Raw genomic sequence first — 18285 nt, forward strand, 5'->3', positions numbered from 1 at the left:
GTCCCAGCTACTTGGGAGGCTGAGGCAGGAGAACGGCATAAACCCGGGAGGCGGAGCTTGCAGTGAGCCGAGATCCGGCCACTGCACTCCAGCCTAGGGGACAGAGCAACACTCCGTCTCAAAAAAAAAAAAAAAAAAATTTTTTTAGGCCGGGCATGATGGCTCATGCCTGTAATCCCAGCACTTTGAGGCGGGCAGATCACCTGAGCTCAGGAATTCAAGACCAGCCTGGCCAACATGGTGAAACGCCATCTCTACTAAAAATACAAAAATTAGCCGGGTGTGGAGGCATGTGCCTATAATCCCAGCTACTTGGGAGGCCTGTAATCCCAGCTACTTGGGAGGCAGGAGAATCACTTGAACCTGGGAGGTGGAGGTTGCGGTGAGCTGAGATTGAGCCTCTGCACTCCAGCTGAACTGTTAAGCAAAATAGCTGTACCATTTTACATTTTCACCACCAATATATAAAGGTTTCAGTTTCCCCACATTCTTGTCAATGCTTGTGATTGTCTGTGTCTTTGATTATAGGATAATTCCTGTTTATTTTTTTTTATTCCTTGGAGATCGGATCTCACTCTGTCACCCAGGCTGTGCTGTAGTGATGTGATCATAGCTCACTGCAGCATTGAACTCCTGGGCTCATGTGATCCTCCACCTTAGTGTCCCGAGTAGGTGGGAATACAGACACATACCACCATGCCCAGCTAGTTGTTTATTGATTTATTTAGTTTTTAATAGAGATGGGGTCTCACTATGTTGCCCATGCTGGTCTCAAATTCCTGGGCCTAAGCCATCCTACTGCCTCAGCCTCCCGCAGTGTTGAGATTACAGACTTGAGCCACAATGGCCAGCTAGTTCCTGTTTTTTAATAGCTTATACATCCTTAATTTGTGTTTTACTTTGGTTTCCTTGGACTGCCAAGAAAATAGTTTAAATACCAAGTTTGTAAAAATGTTAAAATATCTGTATGGATTACTTAAATTAGTGATTATTTGATTTCAGTTGATTTTCTTAGTTCATATGTTCCAGAAAGCAAGGGTAAGATGACCTTTTGAGCTACTTAATATGGTTGTCAGTTTTCTGCCTGCCCCATCCTGCATTTCTTGAGCACCGCTGTGTGTCCAGGCACTGAGCTGGAGAACACAAATATTGGCCTTATGGTCTAGTATGGTCTTTTCAACTTTTTTGAATAAAAAAAAAAATGGAGCAAGTTAAGATACACTTAGATGATTTCAAGACCAAGTAATGAGTCACAGATACTGTTCCAGTAGAGGATATAGTCAAGAAAACTATTGATAATTTAATGTAAGAAAGTTGTACTGTAAATAGCCACAGTCTGTTACAGCAGGGGAGAAGAGGAGGCTGTATCTGAGGTTGGGTCAAGATGGGCAGACATTGGGTCCGATCTTTCTCAGGTCAGGTCAGGTTGGATAGAGAGTATTGTCAGTGAGCAGAAAAGGGCAGGGTTTGTTGTGGGATTCATCAGGGCAGAGAAATAGTTTGAGGAAAGGCATAAGTAGGACGTCTTGTCATTACATGCTGTATTTGTTACAGCACACAATTAGAAATTTTTGTTTTCCTAACTGTAGCTAACCAGATCTTATAATTTATTTATTTATTTATTTTCGAGATGAAGTCTCGCTCTGTTGCCCAGGCTGGAGTGCAGTGGCGCTATCTCAGCTCACTGCAAGCTCCGCCTCCTGGGTTCACGCCTTGCCTCAGCCTCCCGAGTAGCTGGGACTGTAGGCGCCACCACCATGCCCAGCTAATTTTTTGTTTTTTTGTTTTTTTTTTTTGAGACGGAGTCTCGCTCTGTCGCCCGGGCTGGAGTGCAGTAGCTGGATCTCAGCTCACTGCAAGCTCCGCCTCCCAGGTTCACACCATTCTCCTGCCTCAGCCTCCCGAGTAGCTGGGACTACAGGCGCCCGCCACCTCGTCCGGCTAGTTTTTTGTATTTTTTAGTAGAGACGGGGTTTCACCGTGTTAGCCAGGATGGTCTCGATCTGCTGACCTTGTGATCCGCCCGTCTCGGCCTCCCAAAGTGCTGGGATTACAGGCTTGAGCCACCGCACCCGGCCAATTTTTTGTATTTTTAGTAGAGATGGGGATTCACCGTGTTAGCCAGGGTAGTCTTGATCTCCTGACCTGGTGATCTGCCCACCTTGGTTGGCCTCCCAAAGTGCTGGGATTACAGGCGTGAGCCACCGCGCCCGACCCCAATCGTTTATTTTTAACATATTAATCCTTTAGGAAGGATAAACATATTAACTTGTTTTCTTTTTTCCTTTAGTTTCCTTAATCCTACTGAATTTCATCTGTTTTGTATATAATATTAAAGAAAAAAATATGCTACCCATTAAATTGTGTCATGCCATCAATTATGAGATGTACTGTGATTTCAAAGATGTTATTAAAATATAAACAAGTGCATCTAGAATCAATGCAATATATTTGTGTTGGAGCTTCTTTAGTTATTTTTAAGCTAAAGAAATCTTACTAGAATAACATTAGCAGTCACATGGCTTTTCAGCTTCAATTTTCAGTGATGCTTTAGGGAAATGCGTACCATCCAGGTCAATACCAGCTTAATTTCTCTAGAAAGCTTTAAAATCTGCCATGATTGCAATGACATTAGCTTTGAATAATAGAGATTAGGGAAAATGAATTTTGCTAAAATTAGGAAAGACAGGGTTACTGCGAGTGATAAAATGGAATGTAAGAAATTGAAATAATGTTTAGTGACTTTTGGATAAGTTATTTGGGTGTTCTTCGCTTTTAAAAATAAATGTTCAGATTTACAACCTGCCATCATGCCTCTCCCCCTCGCTCGTGACTTTGAACTTACTCATGAGCTGAAGAGTCTTGGTAATTCAGAAAGTACCCCAAAATACTGCCACACCATCCTTCATTCTGACAATGCGTTCATAAAGAAGTCTACTTTTCAGAGCAAGTAAGCACAGGCTGTGCCTCTGTGAGTGCCGAAGGCTACTGCTTTACGCATGCCGTACTCATGAGCTTCCGCCTTCTAGAGGCAAGGATTGTGCGAATGTTTTGCTAGCTCAGAGCGTTGAGAGCAAACCGTGGGATGCCTCAGTGGGTAGAAGGGTAAGGGACGAGGAAGAAAAACCGATTCCGAAATACTGAGTGAAACAGGGCATTCTGCTTGTTGCTAGTGAACTGTGGGAATAACACGTAAGGGAAGGTAGTAAAAAAATTTTTTTTACTCATTTGAAACTTAAATTTATAAAGCATGATTTGGGAAAACATATTGTTTGATCTTTAAGAGCATAGATTATGAAGTCACATTGGAAAATATTTACCATTACAACCGTGTAATAAATGTGTATAAATAAGAATAAACTATATTCCAGTTGTTTCTGATGAAACTGTTAAAGCATTAGTCTTGGCCTTGTTTGAGCTGGATCCAGTAATTACCTATTTTTTTTTTTTTGAGGTGGAGTCTGGCTCTGTCGCCCAGGCTGGAGTGCAGTGGCCGGATCTCAGCTCACTGCAAGCTCCGCCTCCCGGATTTACGCCATTCTCCTGCCTCAGCCTCCTGAGTAGCTGGGACTACAGGCGCCCGCCATTACGCCCGGCTAATTTTTTGTATTTTTAGTAGAGAGGGGGTTTCACCGTGTTAGCCAGGATGGTCTCGATCTCCTGACCTCGTGATCCACCCCTCTCGGCCTCCCAAAGTGCTGGGATTACAGGCTTGAGCCACCGCGCCCGGCCGTAATTACCTATTTTATTCCAAATTCTATAGATTCCAGGCTACTTATTTCAGTATACAAATACCCCTAGTTTTTATAAATTCTTACGGGTTAGTGAGCAGAGGTAACTGTTACTTCATTTTTTAAAAATTTATTGTAAAATAGAAATGTGTTCAGGGAAGAGGGATGATGCTTGTTTATTGAACAGACTGGATGTATCTTCGATTGTGTGTGTATATCTATTTTCTCAACTTAGGGCATGGTAGGGGTTCTGTATTTTGTGTGTCATTCATGGAGTTGACCAGATTTTAGTGTGCCTCCCAGGCATCAGGTCCTGACTCAGCAATGGGAAATTAAAGACTCAAAAGTGAAGTGCTTGGAAGAGTGCAGAGTCTATGAGGGGAGGGAGCCATTGAGGTGATGCAATATCTGGGTGAAGAGCCACTGGATTGCAAAGGAAGGAGCATGTGGCCTCCCGGTGAGCGGAGGTGGTAAGGGATGTTTTGCAGAGATGGTAGTTAGGAGCTGAGTTTTGAATTGTGAATAGGAATTTACAGGCAAACAGGAAGGGTACTTGGGCAGAGACATGGCTGCCAGAGAGAACTCCATTGCTGCTGATGGAGGGAAGTTTAGTGCTTGGAGAGACTTAGGAGCTAGAAGGCTAGGAGCATGTAGTTTATCTTGTTTTCTCAGAGTATATTTTATAGAAATCCAAGCCTCATGAGATTCCCTGGAGGGAAAAAAGAAATATACATGATCATTACATTAGACTCTTAAGGAGTGCTCAGTTAAGAAACCTGTGTCCTGCTTGTATACCAGAGAAGGTGTTTTGGGAAGGGCTGGTGTTGGGCAGTGGGGAGCTCTTAAATATTTTAAGCAAGGGAATAACTTTATTTGACTTTTAGAAAATGAAATGGTAGGCCAGGCGTGGTAGCTCATGCCTGTAATCCCAGCACTTTGGGAGACTGAGGTGGGCAGATAACCTGAGGTCTGGAGTTCAAGACCAGCCTGATCAACATGGAGAAACACTGTCTCTACTAAAAATACCAGATTAGCTGGGTGTGGTGGCGCATGCCTGTAATCCCAGTGCCTATAGTCCCAGCTACTCGGGAGGCTGAGGCAGGAGAATCAGTTGAACCTGGGCGGTGAGACGAGATCGTGCCATTGCATTCCAGCCTGCGCAACAAGAGTGAAACTCCGTCTCAAAAAAAAAGAAAAAAAAGAAATAAAATGAAATGGTAGTGGGTGAGGAGTTAGAGTTGGGGGAGATTGGTGGCAAGGAAACCAGTTTAAAACTGTTATCAATTTTGGTTACATAAAATCTGATCATATTTGTAAAGATGCTTAATTTCAGAATGTAGGAATTTAGAGTATTTGTAAGAAAAAAAAATCTTTTTTTTTTTTTTTTTTTTTTTTTGAGACAGAATCTTGCTGTGTTGCCCAGGCTGGAGTGCAGTAGTGAGATCTTGGCTCATTGCAACCTCTGCCCCCCTGGGGTTCAAGTGCCATGCCTCAGCCTCCTGAGTAGCTGGGACTAGAGGCGCGGGCCACCATGCCTGGCTAATTTTTTGTATTTTTAGTAGAGACAGTGTTTTGCCATGTTGGCCAGGCTGGTCTCAAATTCCTGATCTTGCACGGTCCGCCCACCTTGGCCTCCCAGAGTGCTGGGATTACAGGCGTGAGCCACCACACCTGGATGAAAAAAAAATCTTAACTACAAACTGAAATTATATACTTACTCAAATTCAGAGATTTTAAGGTCTGGCTCTGTTGCCCAGGCTAGAGTGCAGAGGCACGATTGTAAGCTGCACTGCACCTTCAAATTCCTGGGATCAAGTGATCCTCCCACCTCAGCCTTCGTCTGAGACCACTGTCGTGAGCCACCATTCCTGGCCTGTTTCTGACCTTTTATCGAAGATCAGACAGAAATGATTTTTTAAAATCTTTGGTTTAAATTTTACTTTATTCATTTATTTTTATTTATTATATTTTTTTGAGACGGAGTTTTGCTCTGTCACCCAGGCTGGAGTGCAGTGGTGCGATTTTGGCTCACAGCGACCCCATGCCTCCCAGGTTTCAGTGATCCTCCTGCCTCAGCCTCCTGAGTAGTTGTTCCGCTGTGCCTGGCTAATTTTTTTTTTTTTTTTTTTTGAGATGGAGTCTCGCTCCGTCACCCAGGCTGGAGTATGGTGGCACAATCTTGGCTCACTGCAACCTCTGCCTCCTGGGTTCAAACGCGTCTCCTGCCTCAGCCTCCCGAGTACCTGGGATTATAGGCATGCACCACAATGCCTGGCTAATTTTATTTGTATTTTCTCCATGTTGGTCAGACTGGTCTCGAACTCGCGACCTCAGGTGATCCATCCGCCTCGGCCTCCCAGAGTGCTGGGATTAGAGTGCTGGCGTGAGCCACCGCACCAGGCCTGCACCTGGCTAATTTTTATATTTCTTTTTTTTATCAGAGTTGGGATTTCACCATGTTGGCCAGGCTGGTCTTAAACTCCTGATCTCAGGTGATCCACCCACCTTGGCCTCGCAAAGTACTGGGATTACAGATGAGAGCCATGATGCCCGGCCTAATTTTTACTTTAGGTGTATTGTTTTTTTTTTTTTTTTTGAGACGGAGTCTCGCTCTGTCGCCTAGGCTGGAGTGCAGTGGCGCGAAATAGGCTCACTGCAAGCTCCGCCTCCTGGGTTCATGCCCTTCTCCTGCCTCAGCCACCTGAGTAGCTGGGACTACAGGTGCCCGCCACCACGCCCAGCTGATTTTCTTTTTTTTTTTTTTGTATTTTGTTTAGTAGAGATGGGGTTTCACCGTGTTAGCCAGGATGGTGTTGATCTCCTGACCTCGTGATCTGCCCACCGTGGCCTCCCAAAGTCCTGGGATTACAGGCGTGAGGTACCGGGCCCGGCTAGATGTATTGTTTTTAAAGTATCTCTTTCATTGTTCCACTGAGGAAAAGAAAAAAGAGAAAACATTTTCCTTCCAATATGATGTCTTAAGATGCTAGATCAAAGTGTTAGTATTTTTTTGAAATTAAAAAAAAAAAAAAGGCCAGGCACAGTGGCTCACGCCTGTAATCCAGCACTTTGGGAGGCCAAGGCAGGCAGATTACTTGAGGTCAGGAGCTCGAGATCAGCCTGATCAATATGGCGAAACCCTGTCTCTACTAAAAATACAAAGTAAAATCAACTGGGCATGGTGGTGTATGCGCCTGTAATCACAGCTACTCACAGAAGGCCGAGGCAGGAAAAGTGCTTGAACCAGGGCGCAGAGGTTGCAGTGAGCCGAGATCGTGACATTGCACTCCAGCCTGGGCGACAGAGTGGGACTCTGTCTCAAGAAAAACAATAAAAACACCAGGTGTAGTGGCTCACATCTGTAATCCCAGCACTTAGGGAGACCAAGGCAGGAGGACTGCTTGAACTCAGGAGTTTGAGACCAGCGTGGGCAGCATGGCAATACCCTGTCTCTACAGAAAATACAAAAATTAGGTGGACGTGGTGGCACATACCTGGAGTCTCAGCTTACTTGGGAGGCCGAGGCAGGAGGATCTCTGGAGTCTGGGAGGCAGAAGTTGCAGTGAGCTGAGATCACGCCACTGCACTCCAGCCTGGATGACGGAGTGAGACCCTGTCTCAAAAAAATAAAATGAGGCCAGATGGTTTTTATTTTTTTGAATACACTATAATGTATTTTTTCTGTTTCAGGGTCATTTATTTTTCTTTTACTGTGATATATTGATACACTTCCCTGGCCAATTTCTTTTAAGGAATTGGATTTTTGGTCTTTTTGTTAATCATTTTTTAAGGAGCGCTTTATGTATTGAGGGAATTAGCTATTTATTTGTAATATGAGTTGCAAATATTTTCCCCTACCTTGTTTTTTTGGTTTATAAGAGATTCTTATATTTAATATACTTGAATATCAATCTTTTAAAAGATAGTGTCTGGTTTTTGAGTCATAGTTAGAAACAACATCTATACTCCAAGGCTATAAAAGGGAATTTACCCAAGTTTTATTCTGGACTTTTTATGATTTTAGGGTTTGTATCTAAATATTTGATCTATTAGGAAATTATGCTGGTGTACGATATATGGTATGAAACCATTTTTTTTCCAGATGGATATGTTTTGTTCAAACATCACTCATTGTATAGTCTTTTTCCCTCCTTGATTTTTGAGATACCTCCCTCATCATTTGCCATTCTTTTCATGGGTAATTGGGTCTATTTCTGGGATATGACTTTGCCCCATTGATCTATATATGTACTGGTGCTTTGTTGTTTTGAGGCTTTGTAATGATCTGGTAGTGCTCTATTACTCTCCTCATTTGGAATTTTCCTGACTTGTCTTTTTCATCTTGTACATGAACTTTAGAATCAGCTTGTCTTTTATTATTTCCAGAAAAGAATCCTGTTGGCATTTTGGGGGCAGGGGTTGGATAGAGGGATCACTTTAAATTTATAGATTAATCTCTTTGTGATAAGGAATCTTAAGTTATAGCGTTAATCTTTTCTCTTACAGATGATATTAACCGTTTTCTTGAGCAACAATGAACAGATTTTAACAGAAGTTCCTGTAACACCAGAAACAACCTGTCGAGATGTTGTAGAATTTTGCAAGGAACCTGGAGAAGGCAGCTGCCATTTAGCTGAAGTATGGAGGGGAAATGGTATGTATTAGGTCCTGTAAAGGTTAAAGGTTGTTACATGAATAAAATCAGATCACCATCTTTTAGCTAGCTTGTGATGGATTTGCTTTTTTTCTGATAAACCTGGGGAAAAAAGGTAACTAAGTACATATAATTTAGTATTTATCAAATGGGAAATATTGCTTCTAGTTCTTAGTTATCTGTGGTAATAAAGAATTGAGTAATTAAAATAAGTGTAATTATATTGCATGGGACTGAGTTTTACAAAATGCTTTTTTATATACTTTTTTTTTTTTTTTTTTTTTTTGGCTGTGATGAATAAAGCTCCTATGAACTTTCATGTACAAATTGTTTTTGTTTTTTGTTTTCTGACACAGAGTCTTTCTCTATTCCCCAGGCTGGAGTACAGTGGCATGCTCTTGGTTCACTGCAACCTCCACCTCCTGGGTTCAAACGATTCTTGTGCCTCAGCCTCCCAAGTAGCTGGGGCTACAGGTGCGCACTACCACGCCTGGCTAACTTTCTGTATTTTTAGTAGAGTTGGGGTTTTGCCATGTTGCCCAGGCTGGTCTTGAACTCCTGAGCTCAGGCAATCCACCCACCTTTGCCTCCCAAAGTGCTTGGATTACAGGCATGAGCCACCGTGCCTGGCAATGTACAAGTTTTTGTGTGGATGTATATTTTCATATCTCTTAGGTATAAACCTAGGAATTTCTGGGTCATATGGTAATTCTGTGTTTAACCTTTTCAACAACCACCAGACTGTTTACTAATGCAATTGTTTCATTTTACATTCCCTGCAGCAGTATATGATGTGGAGAATTTCTCCACATTCTCATCAACACTTGATACTGTCTGCTTGGTTTTAGCCATCCTAGTAGTTGTGAAGATATGTCTTATTGTGATTTTGATTTGCATTTCCCTAATGACTAATGATGGTGAAAATCTTTTCATGTGCATATTGGCCATTTATGTATCTTCTTTGGAGAAATGTCTAATTCAGTTCCTTTGCCCATTTTTTCTTTTTTTCTTTTTTTAAGACAATGTATTTCTCTGTTGCCCAGGCTGGAGTACAGTGGCACAATCCTGGCTCACTGCAGCCTCCATCTTCTGGGCTCAAGCAGTGCTCCCACCTCAGCCTCCCATGTAGCTGGGACTACAGGCATGCACCACCATGCCCAACTAATTTTTGTAGAAACAGGGTTTTGCCGTTGTTGCCCAGGATGGTAACTTCTGGGCTCAAGTGATCCACTGCCTTGACCTCCCAAAGTGCTGGGATTACAGGTGTGAACCACCACACTGCACTCCATTGCCCATTTAAAAAATGGGTTGTCTTTGTAGTACTGAACTGTAGAAGTTCTTTATATATTCTAGATACAAGTCCCTTATAGATATATAAATTACAGTTTTTTTTTTTTTTGCAAAGTTTTGTGCTTTTAATGTTATACTTAGAATTCAGAGTAAAGAATTTTAAGGGTACCTGGAGAAAAACTTGACTTTGATAAACATTGGACGATTATAAATTAGAAGTAAAAGGACAGGTCCTCAATTATTTGCCTAACGACAGCTACAGGAAGCAGGCAGTTAAGTAATTGTAATTAATGTGGTTTTTTTTTTTTTTTTTTGAAACGGAGTCTCACTCTGTCACCCAGGCTGGAGTGCAGTGGCGCAATCTTGGCTCACTGTGACCTCCACCTCCTAGGTTCACGCCATTCTCCTGCCTTAGCCTTCCGAGTAGCTGGGACTACAGGCACCCGCCACCATGCTCAGCTAATTATTTGTATTTTTAGTAGAGACGGGGTTTCACCGTGTTAGCAGGATGGTCACGATCTCCTGACCTCGTGATCTACCCGCCTCGGCCTCCCAAAGTTCTGGGATTACAGGCGTGAGCCACCACGCCTGGAATTAACGTGTTTTTGTTGTTGTTGTTGTTGTTGTTGTTGTTGTTGTTGTTGTTGTTTTGAGACGGAGTCTCACTCTGTCCACCAGGCTGGAGTGCAGTGGCGCGATCTCAGCTCACTGCAAGCTCCGCCTCCTGGGTTCACACCATTTTCCTGTCTCAGCCTCCCTAGTAGCTGGGACTACAGGCGCCCGCCACCGCACCCAGCTAATTTTTTATATTTTTAGTAGAGACGGGGTTTCACTGTGGTCTCGATCTCCTGACCTTGTGATCCGCCCACCTCGGCCTCCCAAAGTGCTGGGATTACAGGCATGAGCCACCGCGCCCGGACTGGAATTAACGTTTTTAAGGGGAGCAGTGTTAGAGCCTGATCATTAATTCCATTGTTTTTCTTCTCTAACCTCTTAGCACTTTTGTTCTCTGTTACTTGTTATCACTTCTAATTCCTCATCTGCCTTCCCATTGTAAGGGAATAAAATTTTTATATAAGTATTATAGCCCTAAATGGTCTATGGCCTCTTGAGAATGCTTATCTCCCTCCTATGAGTCACTCAGTTGGTGCCATCCTTGTCTCCCGGCCCATCTCAAATCATAACTCTTAGTTTTACCTCCTCAAAGATGAGGACTAGCACCCTGGAGCACAGAGTCACAGCACAGTACATTTACCGTGGCTTCTGTACATGTCCCTTCATTGTCTAGAACAACCCATAGGAGCTTGGCTAACATCTGTTTATTCTTTGCCTCTCATCCCTTCCATGAATCTCAAAGGTTATTAGTGTCCCTGTGCTCTAATACCGTTGTAGTATTTATCAAAACATGATATAGGCTGGGCATGGTGGCTCATGCCTCTAATCCCAGCACTTTAGGAGGCCAAGGCGGGTGGATTACTTGAGGCCAGGAGTTGGAGACCAGCCTGGCCAGCATGGCAAAACCCCCTCTCTACTAAAAATATAAAAATTAGCCAGGCATGGTGGCACGTGCCTGGTAGTCCCAGCTTCTTGGGAGGCAGGAGAATCCCTTGAACCCTGGAGGTAGAGATTGCAATGAGCTGAGAGTGTGCCACTGCACTCCAGCCTGGCATAGCGAGACTCTGTCTCAAAAAATAAAAATAAAAAACACAATATAGTAGTAGTTTTCATCTCTATCCTGTTGGACTAAAATTCCTGAAGGCAGGAGCTTGTCTGTTGTTCACCATTATATCCCCAGTGCCCAGCCTAGTGTTCATAGAAGGCACTTAGTAAACACAGATTAGTAAGTAAAATGGCCAACAAAGCTGGGTCTAGGAAGAAGAGAAGGTAACTTCCAGTGGATGCCGTCAAAGGGAGAGGGAAAGCACTGTAACAGCCTTTCTCAATCCTTTTACCTAGAGGAACCCTTAAAGAGATTTTTATTTTTTTTTTAAGGTTTCAGAGAACCCTCATGTAAAACTTAATTGCACCTGGCCGGGTGCTGTGGCTCTCTCCTGTAATCCCAACACTTTGGGAGGCCGAGGCAGTTGGATCACCTGAGGTCAGGAGTTTGAGACCAGCCTGGCCAACATGGTGAAACCCCGTCTCTACTAAAAATACAAAAAATTAGCTGAGCGTGGTGGTAGGCACCTGTAATCCCTGTTACTCGGGAGGCTGAGGCAGGAGAATCGCTTGAACCCGGGAGGCGGAGGTTGCAGTGAGCCGCAATCACACCATTGCACTCCAGCCTGGGCAACAAGAGTGAAACTTCGTCTCAAAAAAAAAAAAATTTCTGCACCTATAACTGCTAACATTAGTATGATCAGTATGTCATAGATAGAATCCTTCAATAGTAATTATCAGTGTTTTCTAGTAGAGCTAGTTCACTGTGGATCTGTGCATTATTTTGCTAAGGTTGCCATAACAAAGTGTCACAGACTGGGTGGCTTAAACAACAATAATTTATTTTCTCACAGTGATGGAGGCTAGAAGTCTGAGATGAAGGTGTCAGCAGGCTTGGTTTATTCTGGAGACTCTCCTTGACTTGTAGATGGTTGTCTTCTCTTGCCTGTGTCTTCTTCCCTCCATGCCTGTCTGTGGACAAACCTCTTCTTCTTGTAAGGACACTAGTCATATTGGATCAGGGGCCACTTTGATGACTTCATTTTTTAAAAATCCTGTCCCCAAATACAGTTACATTTCGAGGTACTTGAGGTCAGGACTACAAAAGATGAATTTCGCGGGGACACAGTTCAGCCTGTAACAGTCTGTTAATTTGGCCAGGTCATGATGTATAGGGTAGTTAATCCATTTTCATACTGCTATAAAGAACTGCCAGAGACAGGGTAATTTATTTATTTTATTTTATTTTTTATTTTTTTGAGACGGAGCCTCACTCTGTCGCCCAGGCTGGAGTGCGGTGGCCGGATCTCAGCTCACTGCAAGCTCCGCCTCCCGGGTTCACGCCATTCTCCTGCCTCAGCCTCCCTTGTAGCTGGGACTACAGGCGCCTGCCACATCGCCCGGCTAGTTATTTTGTATTTTTTTAGTAGAGACGGGGTTTCACCATTTAGCCAGGATGGTCTCGATCTCCTGACCTCGTGATCCGCCCATCTCAGCCTCCCAAAGTGCTGGGATTACAGGCTTGAGCCACCGCGCCCGGCCGAGACAGGGTAATTTATAAAGGAAAAAGGTTTAATTTGCTCACAGTTCTGCATGGCTGGAGAGGCCTCAGGAAACTTACAATCATGGCAGAAGGCAAAGGGGAAGCAGGGCACCTTCTTCACAAGGTGGCAGTAAGGAGAAATGTCAAGTGAGGGGAAGAGTCCCTTCTAAAACTATCAGTTTTCATGGGAACTCACTGTCATGAGGAGCCACCTCCGTGATTACAGTGCCTCCATCTGGTCTCTCCCTTGACATGTGGGGATTATGGGGATTATAATTCAAGATGAGATTTGGATGGGGACATAAAACCTAACCAGATCAGTAGTGTTTTTCCTTTTCTTTCCTTCCCTTTCTCTCCCCTCCCTTCCCCTCCCCTCCCCTTCCCTTTTCTGTGACAGAGTCTCGCCCTGTCACCCAGGCTGGAGCGCAGTGGTGCTATCTCGGCTCACTGCAACCTCTGCCTCCCGGGTTCCAGTGATTCTCCTGCCTTAGCAATCATGGCTCACTGCAGCCTTGAGCTCCTGGACTCAAGCAATCCTCCTGCCTCAGCCTTTCTAGTAGCTGGGACTACGGATGTGTGCCACCACACCCTGCTAATTCAAAAAAAAAAAAGGCCAGACTCGGTGGCTCATGCCTATAATCCCAGCCCTTTGGGAGGCTGAGGTGGGCGGATCATGAGGTCAGGAGATCGAGGCCATCCTGGCTAACACAGTGAAACCACATCTCTACTAAAAATAAAATTAGGCAGCATAGGTGGTGCACGCCTGTAGTCCCAGCTATTTGGAAGGCTGAGGCAGGAGAATGGCGTAAAACCCAGGAGGTAGAGCTTGCAGTGAGCCGAGGTCATGCCACTAACTCCAGCCTGGGCAACAGAGCGAGACTGTGTCTCAAAAAAAATGTAGCAATTAAGTCTCACTGTGTTTCCCAGACTGGTCTTGAACTCCTAGGCTCAAGTGATACTCCTGCCTTCCCAAAGTGCTGGGATTCAGGTGTGAGCCACCAGGCCCAGTCCCTAGGGTTTTTTTTTTTTGAGACAGAGTCTCACTCTGTCACCCAGACTGGAGTGTATGGAGTGCAGTAGCATGATCTCAGCTCTCGGCAACCTCCACCTCCCGGGTTCAAGCAGTTCTCCTGCCTCAGCCTCCTGAGTAGCGGGGACCACAGGCATGCGCCACCACACCCGGCTAATTTTTGTATTTTTAGTAGAGACAGGGTTTCACCATGTTGTCCAGGCTGTTCTTGAATTCCTAACCTCAGGTGGTCCATCTGCCTTGGCCTCCCAAAGTGCTGGGATTACAAGCATGAACCACCACGCCCAGCCTGATATAAACATCTTGATTACGTAAAAGATTAGTTTTGTAATCCCATCACTTTGGGCAGCCGAGGCAGGTGGATCACTTGAGTTCAGGAATTCAAGACTAGCCTGGCCAACATGGTGAACCCTATCTCTACAAAAAATTCAAAAACTTAGCTGGTGTAGGCTGGGCGCAGTGGCTCATGCCTGTAATCCCAGCACTTTGAGAGGCCAAGGTGGGCGGATCACCTGAGGTCAGGAGTTCAAGACCAACCTGACCAACATGATGAAACCCTGTCTCTACTAAAAATACAAAAAATTAGCCAGGTGTGTTGGCTCATGCCTGTAATCTCAGCTACTCGGGAGGCTGAGGCAGGAGAATGGCTTGAACTCAGGAGGCGGAGGTTGCAGTGAGCCGAGATCGCGCCATTGCACTCCAGCCTGGGCAACACGAGTGAAAACTCTGTCTCCAAAAAAAAAAAAAAAAAAATTAGGTGTGCGTGGTGGTGCATGCCTGTGGTCCCAGCTACTCAGGAGGCTGAGGTGGGAGGATCGCTTGAGCCAGGGAGGTGGAGGTTGCAGTGAGCTGAGATTGTGCTGTTGTACTCCAGCTTGGGCAACAGAGTGAGACTCTGTCTCAAAAAAAAAAAAAAAAATTAATGGAATAATGTAGCTTGATAACCGTTTGAGGGTTCAGGTCTGTGAAATAGAGGGGAGTCATGAGAATCTTTCTTGTTTAAATAACCAAAATAAACCGAAAAATTAGGACAATGAATGTACAAGATTCAAACCAACGTCAATAATTAAGACTGACCGAATTGGTGCATAAGGTTTGTGCTTTGAAGCACTCCTTCTGCTCCAAATTCATAAGAAACTAAGTTTCAGAGAAAATATATAAAAACTAAAAAGACATTCTCACATTAAAAAATTAAATAGATGACAATGAAGATTAGCCTTTCTGTGGAGCAAAAGTGCAAGACAGTGAGCAGGACCAAAACTGTGGTTCTGCTGGCCTCCACTGGACATAGGCCACGGGGCTGGGAGTTGGGCTCCTGTGGAGCCGCAGGGCTAAAGGTGTGTTCCACCTGAGTTAAGCCACCTGAGTTAACTCCACCTGAGTTAAGCCAAGGCCAGGCTTCACCACTTGATGCTGGAGTTACTCCTGGTAAGAATGAATATTAAATAATATAGTGCCTGTAAAGTGCTTACAACTGTGCCTCAAGTGGACCGGAGTGGGAAAAGGGGAACACAGAGAACTCCATCAATCCAAGAGAAATCAGAAAAAGGGGAAGAAAAAGAAAGGACAAGAGACTGAAAACCTGAAATAAACCAGGAGAACTAAATATAAAAATATCCATAACCATGTTAACTGTAACAGATTAAATTTGCCTATTAAGACAGAGGTACGGCCGGGTGCGGTGGCTCAAGCCTGTAATCCCAGCACTTTGGGAGGCCGAGATGGGTGGATCACGAGGTCAGGAGATCGAGACCATCCTGGCTAACCTGGTGAAACCCCGTCTCTACTAAAAAATACAAAAAACTAGCCGGGCGAGGTGGCGGGCGCCTGTAGTCCCAGCTACTCCGGAGGCTGAGGCAGGAGAATGGCGTAAGTTCAGGAGGCGGAGCTTGCAGTGAGCTGAGATCCGGCCACTGCACTCCAGCCTGGGCAACAGAGCCAGACTCCGTCTCAAAAAAAAAAAAAAAGACAGAGGTACAGATTGGGTAAAAAATAAAATCCAGCTGTATGCTGCTTACAAGAGACAGACATACAAGCATAATATCATCAGAAATGTTGAAATGAAGAGAAAGGTGAAAAGAAAGCTTTTCTGGCAACATTAATATCAGGCAAAATAAAATTTAAAGTTAAACTGTTAAGATAAAGATGGACATAATAAAAGGAGTAATGTATCAAGAAGTTAAACAGTCATGAGTAGATGTACATTTAACAACGTAAACTGAAAAATATAAAGTCAAAATTTATAAAATTAGGAGCAATTTTGCAAATCCACCATCAAAATGGGAGATCTGTAGGCATGTATCTATTAGAAATTAGTAGATCAAACAGTCAAAATAAGATTAGGGAAGAACTGAGCAACACTATTAACAAGGTTTATTTATTAAGTACAGTTGAACCTTGAACAGCGTGGAGACTGGGAACACCAAACCACTTCACAGTTGAAAGACAAGTGTAACTTTTGATTCCTCCAGAACTTAACTACTAGTAGCCTTTTGTTGACCAGAAGCTTTACTGATAACATAAATCACCAATTAATACATTTTATATGTCATATGTGTTATATACTTTATTATAATAAAATAAGCTAGAGAAAAGAAAATGTTAAGAAAATCACAAGGAAAAGAAAATGTATTTACAGTTCATTCAGTGTAAGTGGATCGTCATAAAGGTCTTCATCCTTCATGGTTTTTCTTTTTCTTTTTCTTTTTTTTTGAGACTGAGTTGTGCTCTGTCACCCAGGCTGGAGTGCAGTGCCGCAATCTCAGTGCACTGTAACGTCTGCCTCCTGGGTTCAAGTGATTCTCCTGTCTCAGCCTCCCAAGTAGCTGGGATTACAGGTGTGCACCATCATGCCCAGCTAATTTTTTGTATTTTTTAGTAGAGATGGGGTTTTGCCATGTTGGCCGGGCTGGTCTGGAATTCCTGGCCTCAAGTGATCTGCCCACCTTGGCCTCCCAAAGTGCTGGGATTACAGGCGTGATCTGCCACACCTGGCCCTTATCTTCATGTGAATTAGGCTGAGGAAGGAGAAAGAGGAAGGGTCAGTCTTGCCGTCTCAGGTGGCAGAGGTGGAAGAAAATTCACATGTGAATGGACCTCTGCAGTTCAGACCTGTGTTCAAGGATGAAGTGTATACAGTGTGCCATAGCTGTGTAAGATGTTTGTGTTAGGGGAAAGTGGATGAAGGGTATACAGGAACTCTTTGTACTATCTTGGTAACTTTTCTATAATCTCAAATTATTCCAAAATAAAACAATTATGTTTAAATGATAATGTGCACATGTAAAACAGAAAATCAAGTTCAGAGGATAAATTAAGATGAGCAAGACCTCCATGGTGAGACGTTTTAAGACATCATTGAAGAACACAAGATGCATGAAAAAAATGGAGGCACACAATCATGTTCATGGCCCGGAAAACTTGGTATCACAAAGATGTTAGGTCTCCCCATGTTTATTTATACATCAGTTAATATGGTTCCAGTCAAAATTCTACCTTTTTAAAAAAGATCTGGACAAAAAGGGATGAGAAATACTAAGACAATTTTGAAGCTAAGCCATGTGAGGGAAATTGATCTACCAGGTAGCAAGACTTGCTACAAAATGATAGTAATTAAGGTTGTGGTATTGTCACAGTGATAGGTGGATAGCCGATGAAATAGAAGAGACAGCTCAGAAAGATCCCATGTACATACGACATCCTGCTACATATTAGAGGTGACAATTACTTGTCTGTGGGGAATGGATAGACTATTCAATAAATGAGGCTGGGACCATTGATTATTTAAGTAGGAAAAAATCAGATCTTTATGCCAAATGCAGAAATAAATTCCATAAAGTCAGTGAAAACCTGTACTTTAAAAATTTGTAGAAAGAACAAAAGAGGGCCAGGCGCGGTGGCTCAAGCCTGTAATCCCAGCACTTTGGGAGGCTGAAACAGGCGGATCACGAGGTCAGGAGATCGAGACCATCCTGGCTAACATGGTGAAACCCTGTCTCTACTAAAAAACACAAAAAACTAGCCGGGCGATGTGGCGGGCGCCTGTAGTCCCAGCTACTCCGGAGGCTGAGGCAGGAGAATGGCGTAAACCCGGGAGGCGGAGCTTGCAGTGAGCCGAGATCCGGCCACTGCACTCCCAGCCAGGGCAACAGAGTGAGACTCCGTCTCAAAAAAAGAAAAAAAAAAAAAAAAAGAACATAAGAGAATATCTTTTTTACCTTGGAGTAGAATAGGATTTATTGTACCAAAAACTCATACTAAAATTGGAAAAGATTGATAACTGCTTACATTTAAATTTTTTAAACTTCTATACAAAAAATGATACCAACAAAATTAATAGGCAAGTTTATTTTCAGTATATGTAACCAACCTGAGATTA

The 18285-nt window shown here is 43.6% G+C and overlaps 1 protein-coding gene and 1 non-coding gene across 2 annotated transcripts in view; both read left to right on the plus strand.

Moving 5' to 3' along the window:
- Nucleotides 1-18285, plus strand: part of PPP1R13B (protein phosphatase 1 regulatory subunit 13B) — a 118880-nt gene that overhangs the window by 46552 nt on the left and 54043 nt on the right. Inside the window, exon 2 of the mRNA XM_023205698.1 lies at nt 8238-8385. Within this exon, the coding sequence (XP_023061466.1) occupies nt 8238-8385 (148 nt within the window). The remainder of the gene's footprint in view (nt 1-8237; nt 8386-18285) is intronic.
- Nucleotides 8412-8490, plus strand: LOC111538384. Its single transcript, XR_002730312.1, has one exon. It is a non-coding gene; the product is annotated as a small nucleolar RNA SNORD51 (small nucleolar RNA).

Source organism: Piliocolobus tephrosceles, chromosome 6 (genome assembly GCF_002776525.5).
Source record: "Piliocolobus tephrosceles isolate RC106 chromosome 6, ASM277652v3, whole genome shotgun sequence".
NCBI lineage: Eukaryota > Metazoa > Chordata > Mammalia > Primates > Cercopithecidae > Piliocolobus > Piliocolobus tephrosceles.